The sequence below is a fragment of the Puma concolor genome, chromosome B4 (genome assembly GCF_028749965.1).
Source record: "Puma concolor isolate L17-30 chromosome B4, mPumCon1.1.hap2, whole genome shotgun sequence".
In the NCBI taxonomy this organism is placed as follows: Eukaryota; Metazoa; Chordata; class Mammalia; order Carnivora; family Felidae; genus Puma; species Puma concolor.
In genome coordinates, this window is record NC_141673.1 from 118,388,820 (window position 1) to 118,405,802 (window position 16,983).

The 16,983-nt window shown below is 38.0% G+C and overlaps 1 protein-coding gene and 1 pseudogene across 5 annotated transcripts in view; one reads left to right on the top strand and one right to left on the bottom strand.

Moving 5' to 3' along the window:
* Positions 1-298: 298 nt before the first annotated feature.
* ACBD5 (acyl-CoA binding domain containing 5) overlaps positions 299-16,983 on the bottom strand; it is a 48,796-nt gene continuing 32,111 nt past the window's right edge. For 4 of the 5 annotated variants that reach the window (XR_015253971.1, XR_015253969.1, XR_015253970.1 and 1 more), the window contains 5 exons: positions 15,739-15,938; positions 8,263-8,307; positions 7,834-7,943; positions 2,893-2,994; positions 299-2,257 (listed from right to left, as the gene is read on the bottom strand). Coding sequence is in view for 1 of the 5 variants with exons in the window: in XM_025930968.2 (XP_025786753.2) it covers positions 2,245-2,257; positions 7,834-7,943; positions 8,263-8,307; positions 15,739-15,938 (368 nt within the window). In the remaining 4 variants the exon portion in view is untranslated. The remainder of the gene's footprint in view (positions 2,258-2,892; positions 2,995-7,833; positions 7,944-8,262; positions 8,308-15,738; positions 15,939-16,983) is intronic. The other variant, XM_025930968.2, reaches the window with a different exon arrangement.
* LOC147579454 (SKA complex subunit 2 pseudogene) lies at positions 12,349-12,890 on the top strand (annotated as a pseudogene).

Below are 16,983 nucleotides of genomic sequence, written 5' to 3' on the forward strand. Positions count from 1 at the left end.
GGAGAGAAAGAATCCCAAGCAGGCTCTACACTGCCTGCACAGAGTCTGACCTGTAGCTCAGGGAAGCTATCTATTTGGTGTAAGAATGGAAACTAAGATTCTGACTGGATCAGTAACATTCTCAACCAAATGACTAAAGGAGTTATACTTTATCCCAGTTTCTTGCTTTTATATATCTTGGCATGGCTTTATTCTGAAAAAGGCATGATTACTTTCTATGAATTCCACTATTTATGCTTGTTTAATCCTTAAAATATAATCAAGGCATTTCTATTAACAATAAGTAATAAAAACCATATCATTTCTCATTAACCTTTTATTTTTAACTTAGTTTTACAATAAAGAAACAGAAAAGAAGTAGATCATTAAAAAAATACCAGCTGTCCATTTAAAATTTTAAATGAGTTTCTTGTTAAACAAAGCAGTAACACTATATCCTATAATTACATCTTTACTTGTATATACAAGAACTGTGTGCAAAGTGCTTTTCAAACTATAAAATAAGACTTTGGAATAGGATACAAATGATTATCCCTAGGAGTTAGTTACTTCCCATTGCCTGTAATAAATCACAACTGCTTCATTCTTAATTTGCATTTAATTTATTTATTTACTAAGAGAAAAGCCACCATTTTCTGATACCAAATTGATATCTAATTTTTGAAAATAATCCCTGATCCACAGGTCTGAACCTTATTTTTACATATAATTCAGTTACTTGCTTCATTTTCCCCCTCCCCTAAATAAATAGAGGACAGTTTTTAAAAAGCAAATATTAGATAGACACATTTTAATCAAGATGTGATTAAAAAATAAAAAACACCAAGTTACATGAAAGAAAAAAATAAGGAAAAAAGATTCTTGAGGAAAGCAAATTGTATTCTTACACTTTTTTTCTTCAGGCAAACACAGAACCATCCTCTATGCGAGGGATGGGTTTCTTTCTTATTGAAAACACTCTGAACACATGATGCTTAACCCAACATCACACATACCAAGAATGCTTAAAAATTATTTGCTACTACGCCTTCGAATGAAAGAAATCTTTAAAGTACAAGGGACATCTAAATGAGTGAAGTTCTGGAAGACATACAGGAAGAATAATTCCAAAGAAAGCCTTCAAGGATCTAAATTGCAGTCTTTTTTTTTAGTTCTAAATGGGAGCTGGGGGAAGGACATTTAAGTTTACATTAGTTGGATGTGCCTTATTCATATGGAAGCATATGGCCCGCTAGCTTGCAAATCCTTCCATGACCCCTGTGAAATAGGTGTATCTCAAAGATTATACCCCAAAGGAAAAACGGAGGCACTAGGAGGTTAAGAGTCCAGTCTGTGTAGTTTACCAGTTACAGAAAAGTGATTTTCATGTGTTTCCTTTTTTGACCTTTGTAAAAACAGTATAAATAAGTTTTCATCTTATATTTCAAAGCACCCTATGAAGCAGAAACAAGATATCCTCAGTTAAAGAAAAATGATTACAAAGAAATAAATGTATACGGTTGAATAAAATCTTATCAATGATCTACAGGCTCAGAGTATACTTTCAGACCTACTTGAAGCCCATTCATCATTCCCATCAGCAGGTTATGTCTATTCTGTGTTCATCTGTAAAAAGTAAGCCTGGTACATAGGGCTCTACTTTGTAGTAATGACACCTGAACACTCAAGTCAGCGCTGTGAATGCCCAAGAGAAATTACGGGCAGCTCACAAAGTGGACGTAGAGAAGATTCTTCCAGCAGTTTTCTGCTCCTTGGCATGGCAATTCAGTGACTAGGATAGAAAGTTGATTTAACTCATTTGAAGTTCACTCCTGGTTTGCATTCTTTCTCATATTTAATTTAGAAAATTAAAAATATCCAGTTATAAATCTGATCTCATTATCACAACTGTACCTTGGAAAAGCAGCTTATAGTTCTCTATGGGAGATAATCAGGTAAACGTGTTACCAAACAATCATTAATAATTTAATGTCCTTCAAGTTTAAGGGTAGGGTAAGTCTATGTATGCTACTTGTAGCCTAGTTGAGATTAGTTATTCAAGTATCAGCAATATTAGTCCTTAAAATGTTATATTTGTGTAGTGCAAAATATATATATGTATATATGTACACAAACCAAACTACTGGACGACAAAAAGAAGTGTAATCATCACAAACAGTTAAGATACTCTTGTGGGCTCCACATTCCATTTCATTCTGAGGTCATCCAGGCCCAGTAATCTTCTGGAGTAAAATACCATTTTCTTCAGTTCAGTTTTCTTTAAAGAGAAAGTAAAAACCAATTTCCTATGAATATAAATGCAACCTGAATATGAAACACACCCATACCAAAGAATTATCTGAATGAAAACACAACAATAATATTCACATTCAACATCAAACCATAAAATTACCAAAAGTCCTTAAGAAATGAATTCACATCCTTTTCTAGTTGGCTTAATGCAATTTCGAAATTTGGGAATTATTTTATAGCAGGAAAGTTGTGAAACAAAAACGCTTAACAAAACTACCAAAGGTTGATAGATATACAACCTAGATTACTTGTTTAATGAACAGATAGTCCATATCTGTTACTTTCCAGGCACTGTGCCAGGCACTGGGGATTCAAACATAAATGAGGCAGGCTCTCAGCTGTCAAAAGAGCTATCAGGTTAGTTGCTTGTGGCAGGGGAGACATGTAAACTAACAACTCGGATAGGTAACGTGATGGTTTTAGTGATAAAACTGACTGAAGGAGTGATTAGAGAAGGATGGGCTTGTTAGCGCAAGATACAATAATCACATATGATCTCAGGTCTGGGAAAAGTCCCACAGCTATAAAATCTCTACATCCTCCTCAGCATTCAAGATGCCAAAATGCCTGAAACCCTCTTATTACAGATTCATTCCTCACCTCCGCAGAAATGCTCTTATGCAACCCCCTTGGCAGGAGTGATATTTTAAGTAATCAGATCACCCCTTATCCTCTGTAGAAATCCTCTTTATGTACACCTCCCTGGCAGGAATGACATTTTAAATAACCAGATCAATTTTCACATAACATAAAGAGATCTCTTGAGGCATGATGGAAAACAAACAAACAAACAAACAAACAAAAAGGCCCCTGGGACCAGAACAGAATTGTAGGTGGTTCTAAAGATTAACTGTCTGAGTGAGGTTTTAGCAGAAATGTTAGCTGGAAGGTGCCTGAACAGTGAGCAACACTTACTAAGAACCCACATGATGAAGATTTCTACACAAGATCCTCTCCAGGTTTATAAAAAACCACACAGCTCTCTGAACCCCAATCTCCTACTGTAATAAGGAAACAGAAACAGACATAAATGCCCAGCACTATCTTCAGAACTATTTGGAATGTGTTTCAGGCTCTTTGTGAGATCTGTCCTTTTTTCTTTTTAAATTAACTTGCGGGGCGCCTGGGTGGCGCAGTCGGTTAAGTGTCCGACTTCAGCCAGGTCACGATCTCGCGGTCCGTGAGTTCGAGCCCCGCGTCGGGCTCTGGGCTGATGGCTCGGAGCCTGGAGCCTGTTTCCGATTCTGTGTCTCCCTCTCTCTCTCCCCCTCCCCCGTTCATGCTCTGTCTCTCTCTGTCCCAAAGATAAATAAAAAAAAATAAATAAATAAACTTGCAAAATGCAGGGCAAGGTGTGATAAGAGAAGAAAAGTTACAGAAAACAATAGATAAGGGATGAGGAAAATGCTCTGCCCTTTACCTTGCCCTCTGAACTTCTGCTCTGGCTGTACTGCCGAGATTCTTTCCCCTTCTCAGAAGCCTGGGCCTGACTTTTCCAGACAGTTCCATCTGTCCCAGGTTCCATTTGAAGAGTGTTCCTACAGAGAGCTTTCCCACACCTGTCCATTTTACCACCTCTGTACTGAAAGTTCAGTGCCCACAAGAAAACTACGTTTGTATATTTATGAATCTGGGCAGAATGATAAAGAAAAGTGGTTACAAAGGTCCTTTCCTTCAAAGTAATAGCTTAAGAGTAGTCTTTTGGTCTGAACAGGTCTGCTGTCAGTATTTTACTAATGGGTAATTTTACTAGAATGGTCAGGTGAGGTGAGTGGGAAAAGGCAGACCCACAGGAGGCTGCTCAGGGCCTAATTTTGAACAAGAAGTCTCCAACTGTTTCTGTTCATATCACATTCAGAAAAAAATGTGCTTTTTTTTTTGTTTTTTTTCTGATCCACTGCAGAGTGATAATGTGAGAAATTTACTTTTGAATTTTTATTCTTCTACAATGGGGAAAAAAAAATCAATCGGTGGACCCACTTTTAATGTTTAAAAACAAAACATCTTTTTAAAAAGCTTACCACAGAGGTGCCTGAGTGGCTCAGCTGGTTAAATGTCGGACTTGGTTTCGGCTCAGGTCATGATCTCATGGTTCGTGAGATCGAGCACCCCTCCCTCATATCGGGCTTCAAACTGACAGTGAGGAGCCTGTTTGGGATTCTCTCTCCTTCTCTCTGCCCCTACCATGATACTTCTCTCTCTCTCTCTCAAAATAAATAAACTTAAAAAAAAAAAAGTTTACCACACATAGCTACTTATTTTATATATACATGGAACTGTTTGTTACCAGATGCATAGTTATTAAATAAGATAAAAAGAAAAAATTAAAATTAAATAAACTTTAAAAAATGAAAGCTTTCTGCATCATATGGTACTTCAGTTTGCCATCCTACAAATTGTGACCATTCAGCCATGCATTCGGTATGCCTCCAATTTACTGTAAGGGACATTTACTGTAAGCCTCCTACATGCCAGACATTGTATTAGGGGATAAGACACAGGATGGTCCCTATTATGAATGGGGCATTCCATGCTTTTTCCACCCTAACTGGATTTCTGGATCTTTCTCCTCATCTCTAACACAGAAGTTGTCTGTTCCAAACCAGACACACCACTCTCTAGTTTTCATTCCTGTAACTATCAGATTAAAAATTGCTACATACTTCCAGATTAAAAGATGTCTAAATCCCCTCAAAGCTGAAACTTATTTCCATATCAAATATGGCTCTATCTCCAACCTGCTAATCTGTTCTGTATATAAGCAAACAATACCTAAAAACACTATCTGATCAACATGCAGTTGCACAGTGCTAAATAATTGGTAATTGGGAAGGACTAAACACTTAACATACTGAAAACTTGATAAAAATTCAACAAAGTGGAACATTAAAAATCAGTAACAGTTTCTCCATTTGGAGACCTCTACAAATAACTGATAGGGATACTTAAGGGAAATGGTGTAGACATCTACTAGTAAGGAGTAATCTTAAAAAAATATTCTAGGGCCACCTGGGTGGCTCAGTCGGTTAAGGGTCCACCTTCAGCTCAGGTCATGATCTCGTGGTTCATGGGTTTGAACCCTGCATCGGCTCTGTGCTGACAGCTTAGAGCTGGGAGCCTGTAGCGTGTTTCAGATTCTGTGTGTCTCTCTCTCTGCCCCTCCCCCGCTAGTGTTCTGCCTGTCTCTTAAAAATAAACGTTAAGGGGCGCCTGGGTGGTGCCGTCGGTTAAGCATCCGACTTCAGCCGGGTCACAATCTTGCGGTCCGTGAGTTCGAGCCCCGCGTCGGGCTCTGGGCTGATGGCTCAGAGCCTGGAGCCTGTTTCCGATTCTGTGTCTCCCTCTCTCTCTGCCCCTCCCCCGTTCATGCTCTGTCTCTCTCTGTCCCAAAAATAAATAAACGTTGAAAAAAAAAAAATTAAAAAATAAAATAAAAAAAAATAAACGTTAAAAAAAATTTTTTTTTAATTCTAGAAAAATTGCAATTTTTGGTGACTGCTGAAGCAAAGTAGTTGTTTTCTCTTTCAGTCTTTAATAAGTGACAAGCTGTTTCAAACTTAAGCATAAAATAAATTATTAACCAAAGTAAGCTTTAGGGTTTTTGTGCTGTGCCAAATTTCTCTACTCTTCAATCCTCAACTTTTTATAAAGGAAACATGAAAAGGAACTTTGAAATGCATTGCAAAATATGTCAAAACCTATCTTTAGTGCCACTGTGCCCTGCTGCTTGAATCTAGCATTCTTACTACATAGTGAAAAAAAGCTTTGGTTCTTTTTTCCTCCAATTGTCAGGGAAATTAAAATTTGAAGCACTGTGTAGCACTAAACCCAACCATCATAGCAGAAATGTAAAATGTGTGAAAATTAGAAAGGATTTAAACTGGGGCACCCGGGTGGCTCAGGTGGTTAAGTGTCCAACTTCGGCTCAGGTCATGATCTCGAGGTGAGTTCAAGCCCCATGTGGGGCTCTGTGCTGACAGCTCAGAGCCTGGAGCCTGCTTCGGATTCTGTTTCTCCCTCCCTCTCTCTGCCCCTCCCCCCGTCATGCTCTGTCTCTCTGTCTCTTACAATGAACAAACATTAAAAAAAAATTGGGGGCGCCTGGGTGGCGCAGTCGGTTAAGCGTCCGACTTCAGCCAGGTCACGATCTCACGGTCCATGAGTTCGAGCCCCACGTCGGGCTCTGGGCTGATGGCTCAGAGCCTGGAGCCTGTTTCCGATTCTGTGTCTCCCTCTCTCTCTGCCCCTCCCCCGTTCATGCTCTGTCTCTCTCTGTCCCAAAAATAAATAAACGTTGAAAAAAAAAAAAGAAATTGGTAAAAACTTTATTAAAAAAAAAAAAAAATTGAAAAAAAAAAAAAGAAAAAAAGAATTTAAACTCAGGTTTGTTGAACCCTTAACAAATCTTACACACACCTGAAATGACATCTGTAACAAATGCCTTAGGAAAGAGGTAAATAATACTGTGAAAGCAATCTGTGCTTCTGAAATCCTACTGAAATTTTTTTCAAGTGAGTGGGTGTATTGGAAGAACATTAATGTGGCACAGAACTTATTTAGTTCTTTTATGAACATAAATAAAATTGTCTTAACATAAGCTGGAATCAGGAAGACTGATCCATCCAAATCCCCATGCATTTTAGTTTCTCTGCCATCAACTATGATCACTGGAGCACTGTTTACATAACTAGTATGCTGCTTATCCCTTTTAGAGAAGCGAAACGCAAATGTCTGGTTTCTGCTTTTGTTAGTGTAGTTAATTAGGAACTTGGGTTGTTTGCTAGAAGAACATATACCCTTAATTATTTAAACTTGTAGATTCTTAAAAATGTGTCTCTATTGCACAGATTTAAGAGAGCACTTAAAATGTTATTATCAAATACCCTATTTCTTCTCCCCAACTGTTGTTACTTAATGGGAAATGGTGATGAAATACAAAAACACAGTAAGTGAGGCCATCAGTGAGGTAAACAATTGTCTATATGCCCATCCATGGAATGTAATTCAGTTTACACAGTATCGAAAAAAAAATGCCTTAAGGATTTCCTTTGACCCAAGAGATTCAGCCTCAGGTTCCTAACCTAGACAACCTCAGAGCCCTGTCAAGGATCCCAATCTATTATTCTCATACCTTTTTGAGGTATCTCCTGGCATCCCAAACTGGAATTTTGGCCCTCAAATTAGAAAAATCTCTATTTCTAGAGATCATCAACCACCTGGCTAAAATATTCTGGAATGTCCACGTCTATTCCAAAGGTATAGACAGCATGCAGGCATTATTTATTTATCCCTTGTCTAGAGTTCTTTAACATTAGAAAGGGCCCAAAATAAACATCAGATTCTAATTTTTTAGTCTAACAAGTACCTAGAAATCCGCTAGACATCATTTCCAAGGTAGTTTCAGTCTCAGGATCAGTGCAGAATGTTCAGTATGACAATGTATCTATAAAACAGAACTGTCCTCTTAACTGCTATTGAAAGCTCTGTCTCCTATAGATAAGATTTTGCATACTATTTTGAGTTATAAAGCCATAGCATTACCTTCTCCTTCTTTGATAATACAAATGCACCAACCACTGGGCAATGAAAGGCCATACGATAGCAAAAGTTAATGCACCAGGAGACATCTCGAAGGGCCACCAAGATGGTCTCTGAGAAAATAAAATAAGCTGGTCACCTGTCTACTACATGTATAAACATAAAAAATACCTAATTCATATTTTAGAAAATATACACCTTAATAACAAATCTCAGTCCTGCTAAAGAAGGAAGATATTCAGTATCTCAGAGCATAATTCAGTAAGTAGACTTTTAGGAGTACTTTAGACTTAAACAATAACAAATATATTTTAATTTCAAAGCGCTAAAGGGTAGATTTCATCTGGAATACTTTAAGAGCCTCACATAATCTAAATTTATTGTAAGTTATTGGAAACCCTGGGACTTACATTTAAGAGAAGAATTTCTTACCTGTGAGGGAGGCTGATGACTGGTCTGTAATGTTGATGATTTTGCCTATAAATACAAATGAAAGTGATTTAGCTTTCACAAAATGAGAAAATAAAAACAGTAATTCTTCTATTTCCTATCTTTTTTTTTTAAGGCAAAATATTAGTTTAGTATATTTTTCTGTTAACTATGCTGTAATTATCCTGAAATCCATACTGGTCAAATAACAAGGTCCCTTAAATTGCTAGTCAAATAAATATCTTTGACATTTTATATTTTACAGATCAAATTATATAAAATTATCAAAATAAAACCTCAAATTAGTCTACACCGTTACTTCTTTTATACTGTTATTAAATTACTGAACCAGGGGCACCGGGGTGGCTGTCGGTAAAGTGTCCAACTCCTAATTTTAGCTCACGTCATGATCTCAGGCTCCTGAGATCCAGCCCAATTTTAGGCTCCATGCTGAGCATGGAGCCTGCTTAAAATTCTTCCTCTCCCTCCCCTTGCCCCACTAATGCACTCTCTCTCTCAAAAAAAAAAAAAAAATTATAAATCAACTTTTCTTATTAATTCTTTAATTTCCATACAAATTACCTTTTACACACATATCCAAAAACTGCAGCCTTATTATTAAAATTATAAATAATATTCAAAGATCTGTGTTGCAAAGTCACGATAAGTTGCAACACAAGAGGTATGGCAGATTTGAGAAATAAACTGTTAGTGTTGAGGTTTGTTTTTTAACTTTTCCCCAGCTTTACTGAGTTATAATTGATAAATTATATAAATTTATGTGATGTTTTGATGTGTATATACACTGTGAAATGATTACAATAATCAAATGAATTAACACATTCCTCATCTCACATAGTTAACTTTTTTGGGCAGGGGGAGGAGTATTGTAGGGTTTTCAATGAGATATCTAAACTAAGTCGAAAAATTTCAAATTAATTTAGGAAACTTATATCCCAATTTGGATCACAAAACAAGTTTCCTTATAATAGTTGTTGGAAACTTATTAGTGCCATTTGTCCACTTATTATAACATGAGAGAAATGGTATGAAAATTAATGAGATCATTCATTCGTTCATTTAACAAATATTTACTGAGCGTCTATTATGTACCAGTTACTACTCTGGGCATTAGACATAAAACAGGAAGCAAAATGACAAAAAGTGCTGTCCCAGTGGAGCTTAAACTGTAATGGAGAGATACAAATAGTAATGAATAAATCAGTAAAATATACAGTGCATCAGGCAGTGATAAACACCATAAAGAAAAATAAAATAGGGAGAGGAGATGAGACATGTTAGAGGAGTCGTCTTGAAACTTTACATACAATGAACAAGGAAGGCTTTCATGACATTTGAGCAAAGACCTAAACAAGAAAGCTGTATGCTAAGTGGCTAACAGGGGGGAACAATCTTCTGTACACAGGCAGTAGCAAGTACAAAGACCCAGGGTGGGAGGGAGCCTTCAGGCAGGTTCAAGGCACAGCACTGAGGTCTGTATGCTGAAACAACCGAAGGAAGTGGTGGGAGGAGACAGGCTTTAAATTTACTTGTTGTGGGTAATTTGATCTCAAGGACCCCAGTATACCCTACTGGTAAAACTCTTAGTTGCCTCTAGATGGTACATTAGTCCTCACAGACCATTAAGGTGTAGAAGTATACTCAAATTGCCAAGTGCTGAAAGAATCTGGACAAGGTAACGATTTTTATATTAGTTGTAATTGTACCTTGTAGGCATAACAACATTTAACCCAGAGATTTACCTTAAAATGTTTCTTTAGACTAAATGGAATAAAGGGTAGAGTTACAAAACTGGGCTCCAGGTATATGATGACTTATCCAAGGTCACATTAGTGTGATCTTGAATGGAACTCGAGGGGATCAAATCCCAATGCAATGACACAGCTATTCTTCATTAAAGCAGCAACTACTAACAAACACTAAGGTAGAATCAGAACTCTACCTTAGTAGATGTTGATCATTAGTGGATTTTTTTCCTAAATAATAAAGGGTCTGGAAAGGCAAATGAAGATTCCCAAAGACCCTTGCTCATATCTACGAAGCACTGACACTAGCTGTATAATTAACAGTACGAGTTTTTGCTTTAATATTTACCCATACCTGTTGTTAAAGAAAAATACAATCAGTGACACTTGTGAAAGCACAGTAAGGAAGACTTTATTCAAGGGAAAAGGGGCTATCACTGGGTATAGGGACTTCTACAGTCAGGGGGAGACAGACTGGGCTCATTTCCCAATACAGTATGGGCAAGGGTGAATTTAGTGTAAGGAGGAGGGCTGAGATCAGTGGGTGGAAAATTCCTAAGAGGGAACATCAGGGGTAAGGGAGATTCTAGTTAAACTGATCTAACAGGATTCTTGCTGAAGATGGGCCCAGGTGTTCAGAAAGCACCTGGGGGAAGGCAGAGGCTGAAGAGCCTGTCTGGTTAAACTGACTGAGCAGGGTTCTTGATGAAACTGGATTTTACAAAGAAGAAGTGAAGAGATGCCTAAGAGAAGGTTCAAGAGTCTGATTGAAGTTTAATTGAACAAAGAATCTTTGTTGGTATCAAGTGGCTTTTATGTAGCTTTGGCATAGTCAGAAATTCTATTTACCATTCTATTCCTGGATTAAGCTAAGGATTACTGAATTTTTTTGAAAATTTTTTTTTTTTTTCAACGTTTATTTATTTTTGGGACAGAGAGAGACAGAGCATGAACGGGGGAGGGGCAGAGAGAGAGAGGGAGACACAGAATCGGAAACAGGCTCCAGGCTCCGAGCCACCAGCCCAGAGCCCGACACGGGGCTTGAACTCACGGACCGCAAGATTGTGACCTGGCTGAAGTCGGACGCTTAACCGACTGCGCCACCCAGGCGCCCCTGAAAATATTTTTTGAAAGGAAAAATCCCACACAATTGTAACCACTGCAAAGAAACTATGAAGACAGAGAATTATTTAAGTTAGGTCCTCTCTAAGGCTGTGAACTTCCTGAGGGAAGAAACCAAGCAATCTTATTATCATTGTTATTGTCACCACCATCATCTCATGTGACAATATGTAAATATCACATGAATGTTCCAGGCACTGTACTATGCATTTTAATTTATCCTCTGAACAATCCTATGATGTAGGTATTATTAGTATTTTCATTTAATAGATAAAGAAACTGAGACACAGAAAAGTAAAGTAACCTAACTGAAGATCAAACAATAAGTGGCAGAGGGCACCTGGGTGGCTCAGTCGGTTAAGCGTCCGACTTTGGCTCAGGTCATGATCTCACTGTTCATGAGTTTGAGCCCTGCATCAGGCTTTGTGTGGACAGCTTAGAACCTGGAGCCTGCTTCAGATTCTGCGTCTCCCTCTGTCTCTGCTCCTTCTCCCGCTCACACTCTGTCTCTCTCTCTGTCTCTCAAAAATAAAGAAACGTAAAAAAAAAAAAAAGCCTAAAAAAAAATAAGTGGCAGAGTCAGGATTTGAAACCAGGTAGTTTGTTCTAAGGTCTGCTACCCAGTGCTGTCTCCCTTTTCATTTATGTGTCCACTACCCAGAAAAGTATCTGGTATGTGGCCATTCACCAAATATTCATTGAGTGAATGAATCTCAGACACTTGCTGTGATGGAAAGTGCACTGCATGAGAAATCTGGAAAGTTTAGTTATAGAACTGGCTTTGCCACCAATTAAGAATCTCTGTATCTCTCCTTCATCTGCTGAACTAGAGGTACTGAACTAAATTTCCTTTAGTTCTACAATCTACTACTACTTTGCCATCAATTTACTTCTTTTCTTCATCCAAATGAATTATGCAAAAAAAAATTTCGGGGGGGGGTGTGGGGTGCAAAAAGGTGATCTTATTAAAGCATGGGGACAGGACCCACGGGCAGGAAGAGCTGCTGTGAATAATGCAAATTTTAAGGAAAAAGTCCTTAACATGTCAGAATCTTTTTTTGGTTTGTTTTATGTAAGACAAGAGTGAAAAAGAAAACTTCAAAAGATAAAAAAATCAAAAGAACTTTTAGCAGAATTTCAATACCAATGAAGACATTAAATGTATACAAATTACTCTTTTAAAAAGTCACAGCATAAACTATTCAACATGGAGGTAGAGGTCAATAAGCTGGAACTGATGTTCCTGAAAGCTGACTCTGATCTGGATTACTTTCAATACAGGCTGGAATATGAAATTAAGAGTAATCATCCTGATACAGCAAGCAAGAAAAATCCAGTTACACTCTTAAAGGAATTAATTGTCAGCAATAAAGTCTGGATATCAAACTTTGTATGCATGCTTTAAACCAACTGCTGTAGAGCAGGAAGAGATTAAAAATCACATTTGTGCTACTGTTGATAAGACTATGACCGTGACACAAGAACTACAAAAGTGAATAGATGTGGAGCTGTCACCACTGACTAAAGAAAACTGCGGCAGAGCAACTAAAATCTTTCACGTCACAGTTATGAATAAGTGGACTTGGAAAAGGGAATTCTAAAGGGAATTCTAATGGAGAGGGGACCCATTCCAGAAAGATTTAAGAAGATGTCTTGTTAGCACTTGATGACTAGAAGTGGGGGATGGAGAGCAACTTTTGGCTTGGGTGACTGGATACTAATGCCTTCCACAAGAGAGGGTCCTATAACACGGGCAGACATTATATGAATAAAGTTCAGCCAAAAAGATGGAATGGGAATAAAGGGATTTAAAAATATATATGCATGTAGGGTCTTATAATTTCACGAAAGGAAGTCATGTAACAGTATTTTGCATTAATTTGCTTTTGTGTAATTGGGATAAAATGGATGTCCTGGCCTATTGTAAAAGGATATTTATGTACTATTGTTCAGTCAGATATGAGTGAGCATGCTTTGGAAATTAAAGGATAGAAAATAAATAATTAGTCACAGAATAAGAAAAGCCAGACTACTGGAATAGTAATATTCAATAATACTAAATGAACGAATGAGCTTTCCATCATGGTTAGCTATTCTTTAATATAGTTTGTATTAATCTAGGGATAGTTGACAAGATCATGGGCCTTAAATATATTTTTTCTCAAGCTAATACAGAAAGTAGATTTTATTATTAATGAAAGATACAAATAATCAACAAGGTGTTCATAGGCTCACGAACATCAACAAAGTCACAGTCTAAGTGATGATAAAATGTACTTGACAATCATTGAAACATGTACAATAGAGAAACCTTGTGATAATCTGAGTTACTCAAAGGATAAAAAAGCTAAAATATTCATAGGAGTTGTTTAAAAAGCCTACAGTAGTAGTTTCTTTAAATGAATCTATATTTAATTTGTTTATCATGGAACTGAAGCACATCTTTGATTAACTAACTTAATATCTTAATTAACTAACAATATCTCTTACAGCATGATGCTTCAATGCTATATGTGTTTTTTTTTAATGTTTATTTTGGGGGGCAGGGAGAGGGAGAGAGAAAGAGACGGGGAGGGGCAGAGAGAGGAGACACAGAATCCGAAGCAGGCTCCAGGCTCTGAGCTGTCAGCACAGAGCCCAACATGGGGCTCGAACCCACAAACCATGAGATCATGACTTGAACCAACCCGAGCCACCCAGGTGCCCCCAGTGCTATATAATGGGTCAGACAGCCTGTTTAGTTGCCTTTTTCTGCAATAAACATTACTCCAAGAGGAACAAGTCAGAGGACAAATGGGGCACAGCACTAGTAGCCATCTGAAGGCTCTGCAGCCAAGTCCTGGGATTATCACAGCCAAATCCAGGGATTATCACAGCCCAGCCCCAAACTGTGAACCAAGATGAACTAGCCCTTCCCCTGAACCTTTTTCCTTTCCTTTAGTACCTCCTCCATACTTAACTGTCTAGTTTTATTCAGTACAGAAAGAGCACTGATCTAGGATACAGGATGCCTGGGTTCTGCTTTAGTTTCTGCAATGACTTGTTATAGTGCGTTTTCAAAGGTTTAATATTCTTACTCTTCCAAGGTTAAATAACTGCGAACATCAAACTATGACTCTACATTCCTCTCTGGCTTTAAAATTTTGATCCTACAACTAATTTACACTAAAGAATTGGTAACTTAATATACTATCTCTACAGCATTTTAAAAAGAAGTCAAGGGGTGCCTGGGTGGCTCAGTCGGTTAAGCGTCCGACTTTGGCTCAGGTCATGATCTCACAGCTTGTGGGTTCGAGCCCCGCATCGGGCTCTGTGCTGACTGCTCAGAGCCTGGAGCCTGTTTCAGATTCTGTGTCTCCCTCTCTCTCTGACCCTCCCCCGTTCATGCTCTGTCTCTCTCTGTCTCAAAAATAAATAAACGTTAAAAAATAAATAAATAAATAAAATAAAATAAAAAATAAAAAGTCAAGATAGAGGACAATGTTTACTACAAAAGAGTGACTCCTTAATAATGAACTCTAAAGCACTAGTTATGGTTTATTACTTCCTTGAACTGCACTATATAACATCCCTTTTAAAAACATTTTTTTTTAATTTATTTTTGAGAGAGAGTGTGCATGTGCGCGCGCACACACACACACACACGCATGCACGCACAAGCGGGGGAGGGGCAGAGAGAGGGAGGGAGACACAGAATCCGAAGCAGGCTCCAGGTTCTGAGCTGTCAGCACAGAGCCTGATGTGGGGCTCGAACCCATGAACTGCGAGAACATGACCTGAGCTGAAGTTGGATGCTCAATTGACTGAGCCACCCAGGCACCCCAAGCTCTTTTTTTAAAGTTTATTTACTTATTTTGAGAGAGAGAGAGAAAGACAGAAACACAGAGAGAAAGAGAAAGAAAGAGAAAGAGAGAGAGACAGAGAGAGAATCCAAAGCAGGCTCCACGTTGTCAGTACAGAGCCTGATGCGGGGCTTGATCTCATGAACTGTGAGATAATGACCTGAGCCAAGATCAAGAGTCTAGACACTTAACCAACTAAGCAACCCAGGAGCCTCTCTCTCTTTTTTTTTTTTTTTAAAGATTTTATTTTGAAGTAATCTCTGCACCCAATGTGAGGCCTGAACCCACAACCCCGACATCAAGAGTCCAATGCTCCACTGACTGAGGCGGCCAGGAGCCCCTTAAAAGCTCTTCCTCTTCTATTACCAAGCACCCTACTTCTACCCCTAACAAGGTACTGGTAATTTTACACTCGAAAAATTTTCTATGAAGTGGTAGTTAGCTTTTGGATCAGTCTTTTCTTTAATAACCAATATTTTCAAAAGTAGATCCTTTTTATTTTTTATAATTTTTGAAAAATTATTTTATTTATTTTTTAAGTAATCTCTCCACCCAATGCAGGGCTCAAACTCACAACCTGAGATAAAGAGTCACATGCTCTATCCACTGAGCCAGCCAAGCGCCCCTAGATCCTTTTTATTAAAAAAAAAAATCATTACATTGATTTATATAAATCTGATCAACACAGATTACACTTACATGCTGTTATACAGGATCAACAGTGGAAGAAGACAAATTCAAAAGCTCACCTGCGAAGCAGTTAGCGTTTCCAGTTTATGAAGTCTCTGAAGGACGTTCTGCATATCCTCCTGCAGGCGCATGAGGACGAGAGCAATCTGTTCATTGAGGCTGCCTCTTGACCCTCTGTCTGAGCCCCAGCGTTCCCCATCACCTCCACTTCCCACTTGCCGACCCTTGGATCCTTCACTCAAGTGTTGCATTCTATGCCCTATTTTAAGAGAGCAAAATCAGTTAGTTTTAAATAATTCTTACAAAAGTAGAAAGAGTGTGTTTTATTCATTTTCCTGTGTTATTTCTTTGAGATCTAAATCTCCAAAGCAGAGTGGAAGCAATCAGGAGTACACAAAATACCAGGAGCAAAGAAGTAGCTATAGAAGCTTCTACTGATATTGATATAATCAAAGATTCTCTTCGCTAATGTTTTACAATGTACTTACTACACTAGTACATGACAAAATGCATATAATTCACACATAATTCACACATTTGAGATGCATTCTCAAAAATTCTTTACTAATAAGGTAAAAAGATTGAAGAAATTCAAAGGGTACTTTTTTTTTTAATGTTTATTTTTCAGAGAGACACAGAGAGAGAGCATGCACACGTGTGCACATGAGCGGAGGAAGGGCAAAGAGAGAGAGGGAGACAGAGAATCCAAAGCAGGCTCCTGGCTGACAGTAGACAGCTGGATGTGGGGCTCAAACTCATGAACGGTAAGAGCATGACATGAGCCAAAGTTGGATGATTAACCAACAGAGCCACCCAGGTGCCCCAAACCCAAAAGGTTTTTAAATGTATTTCTCTTTTTATAAATTCTATTGCACTTACCACTACTAAGATTTTGTCATATATCCATTCATTATTTTTCCCATGCATGTATTTATAGAATAGGCATTACCCCAACACATAATTTTGTGTTCTTCTCTTTAAAAATATCATAAATGTTTATCTGCATTTTTACATTTTATTACAAAAACACTGAAATGGCTACATAAATTCCCCAGCATGGCCATGAATGAATTTACTCAATCGTTCTCCACTTTTGGATAAGATAATTCCAAATTTTTGCAATTACAAATAATACTGACATGGGGCACCTGGGTGGCTCAGTTGGTTGAGCATCTTACTCTCGATCTCAGCTTAGGTCATGGTCTCATGGTTCATGGGATCGAGCAACATGCCGGGCTCTGTGCTGGGAGTGCAGAGCCTGCCTCTCTCTAAAAATAATAAATAAACATTAAAAAAAAACAGGG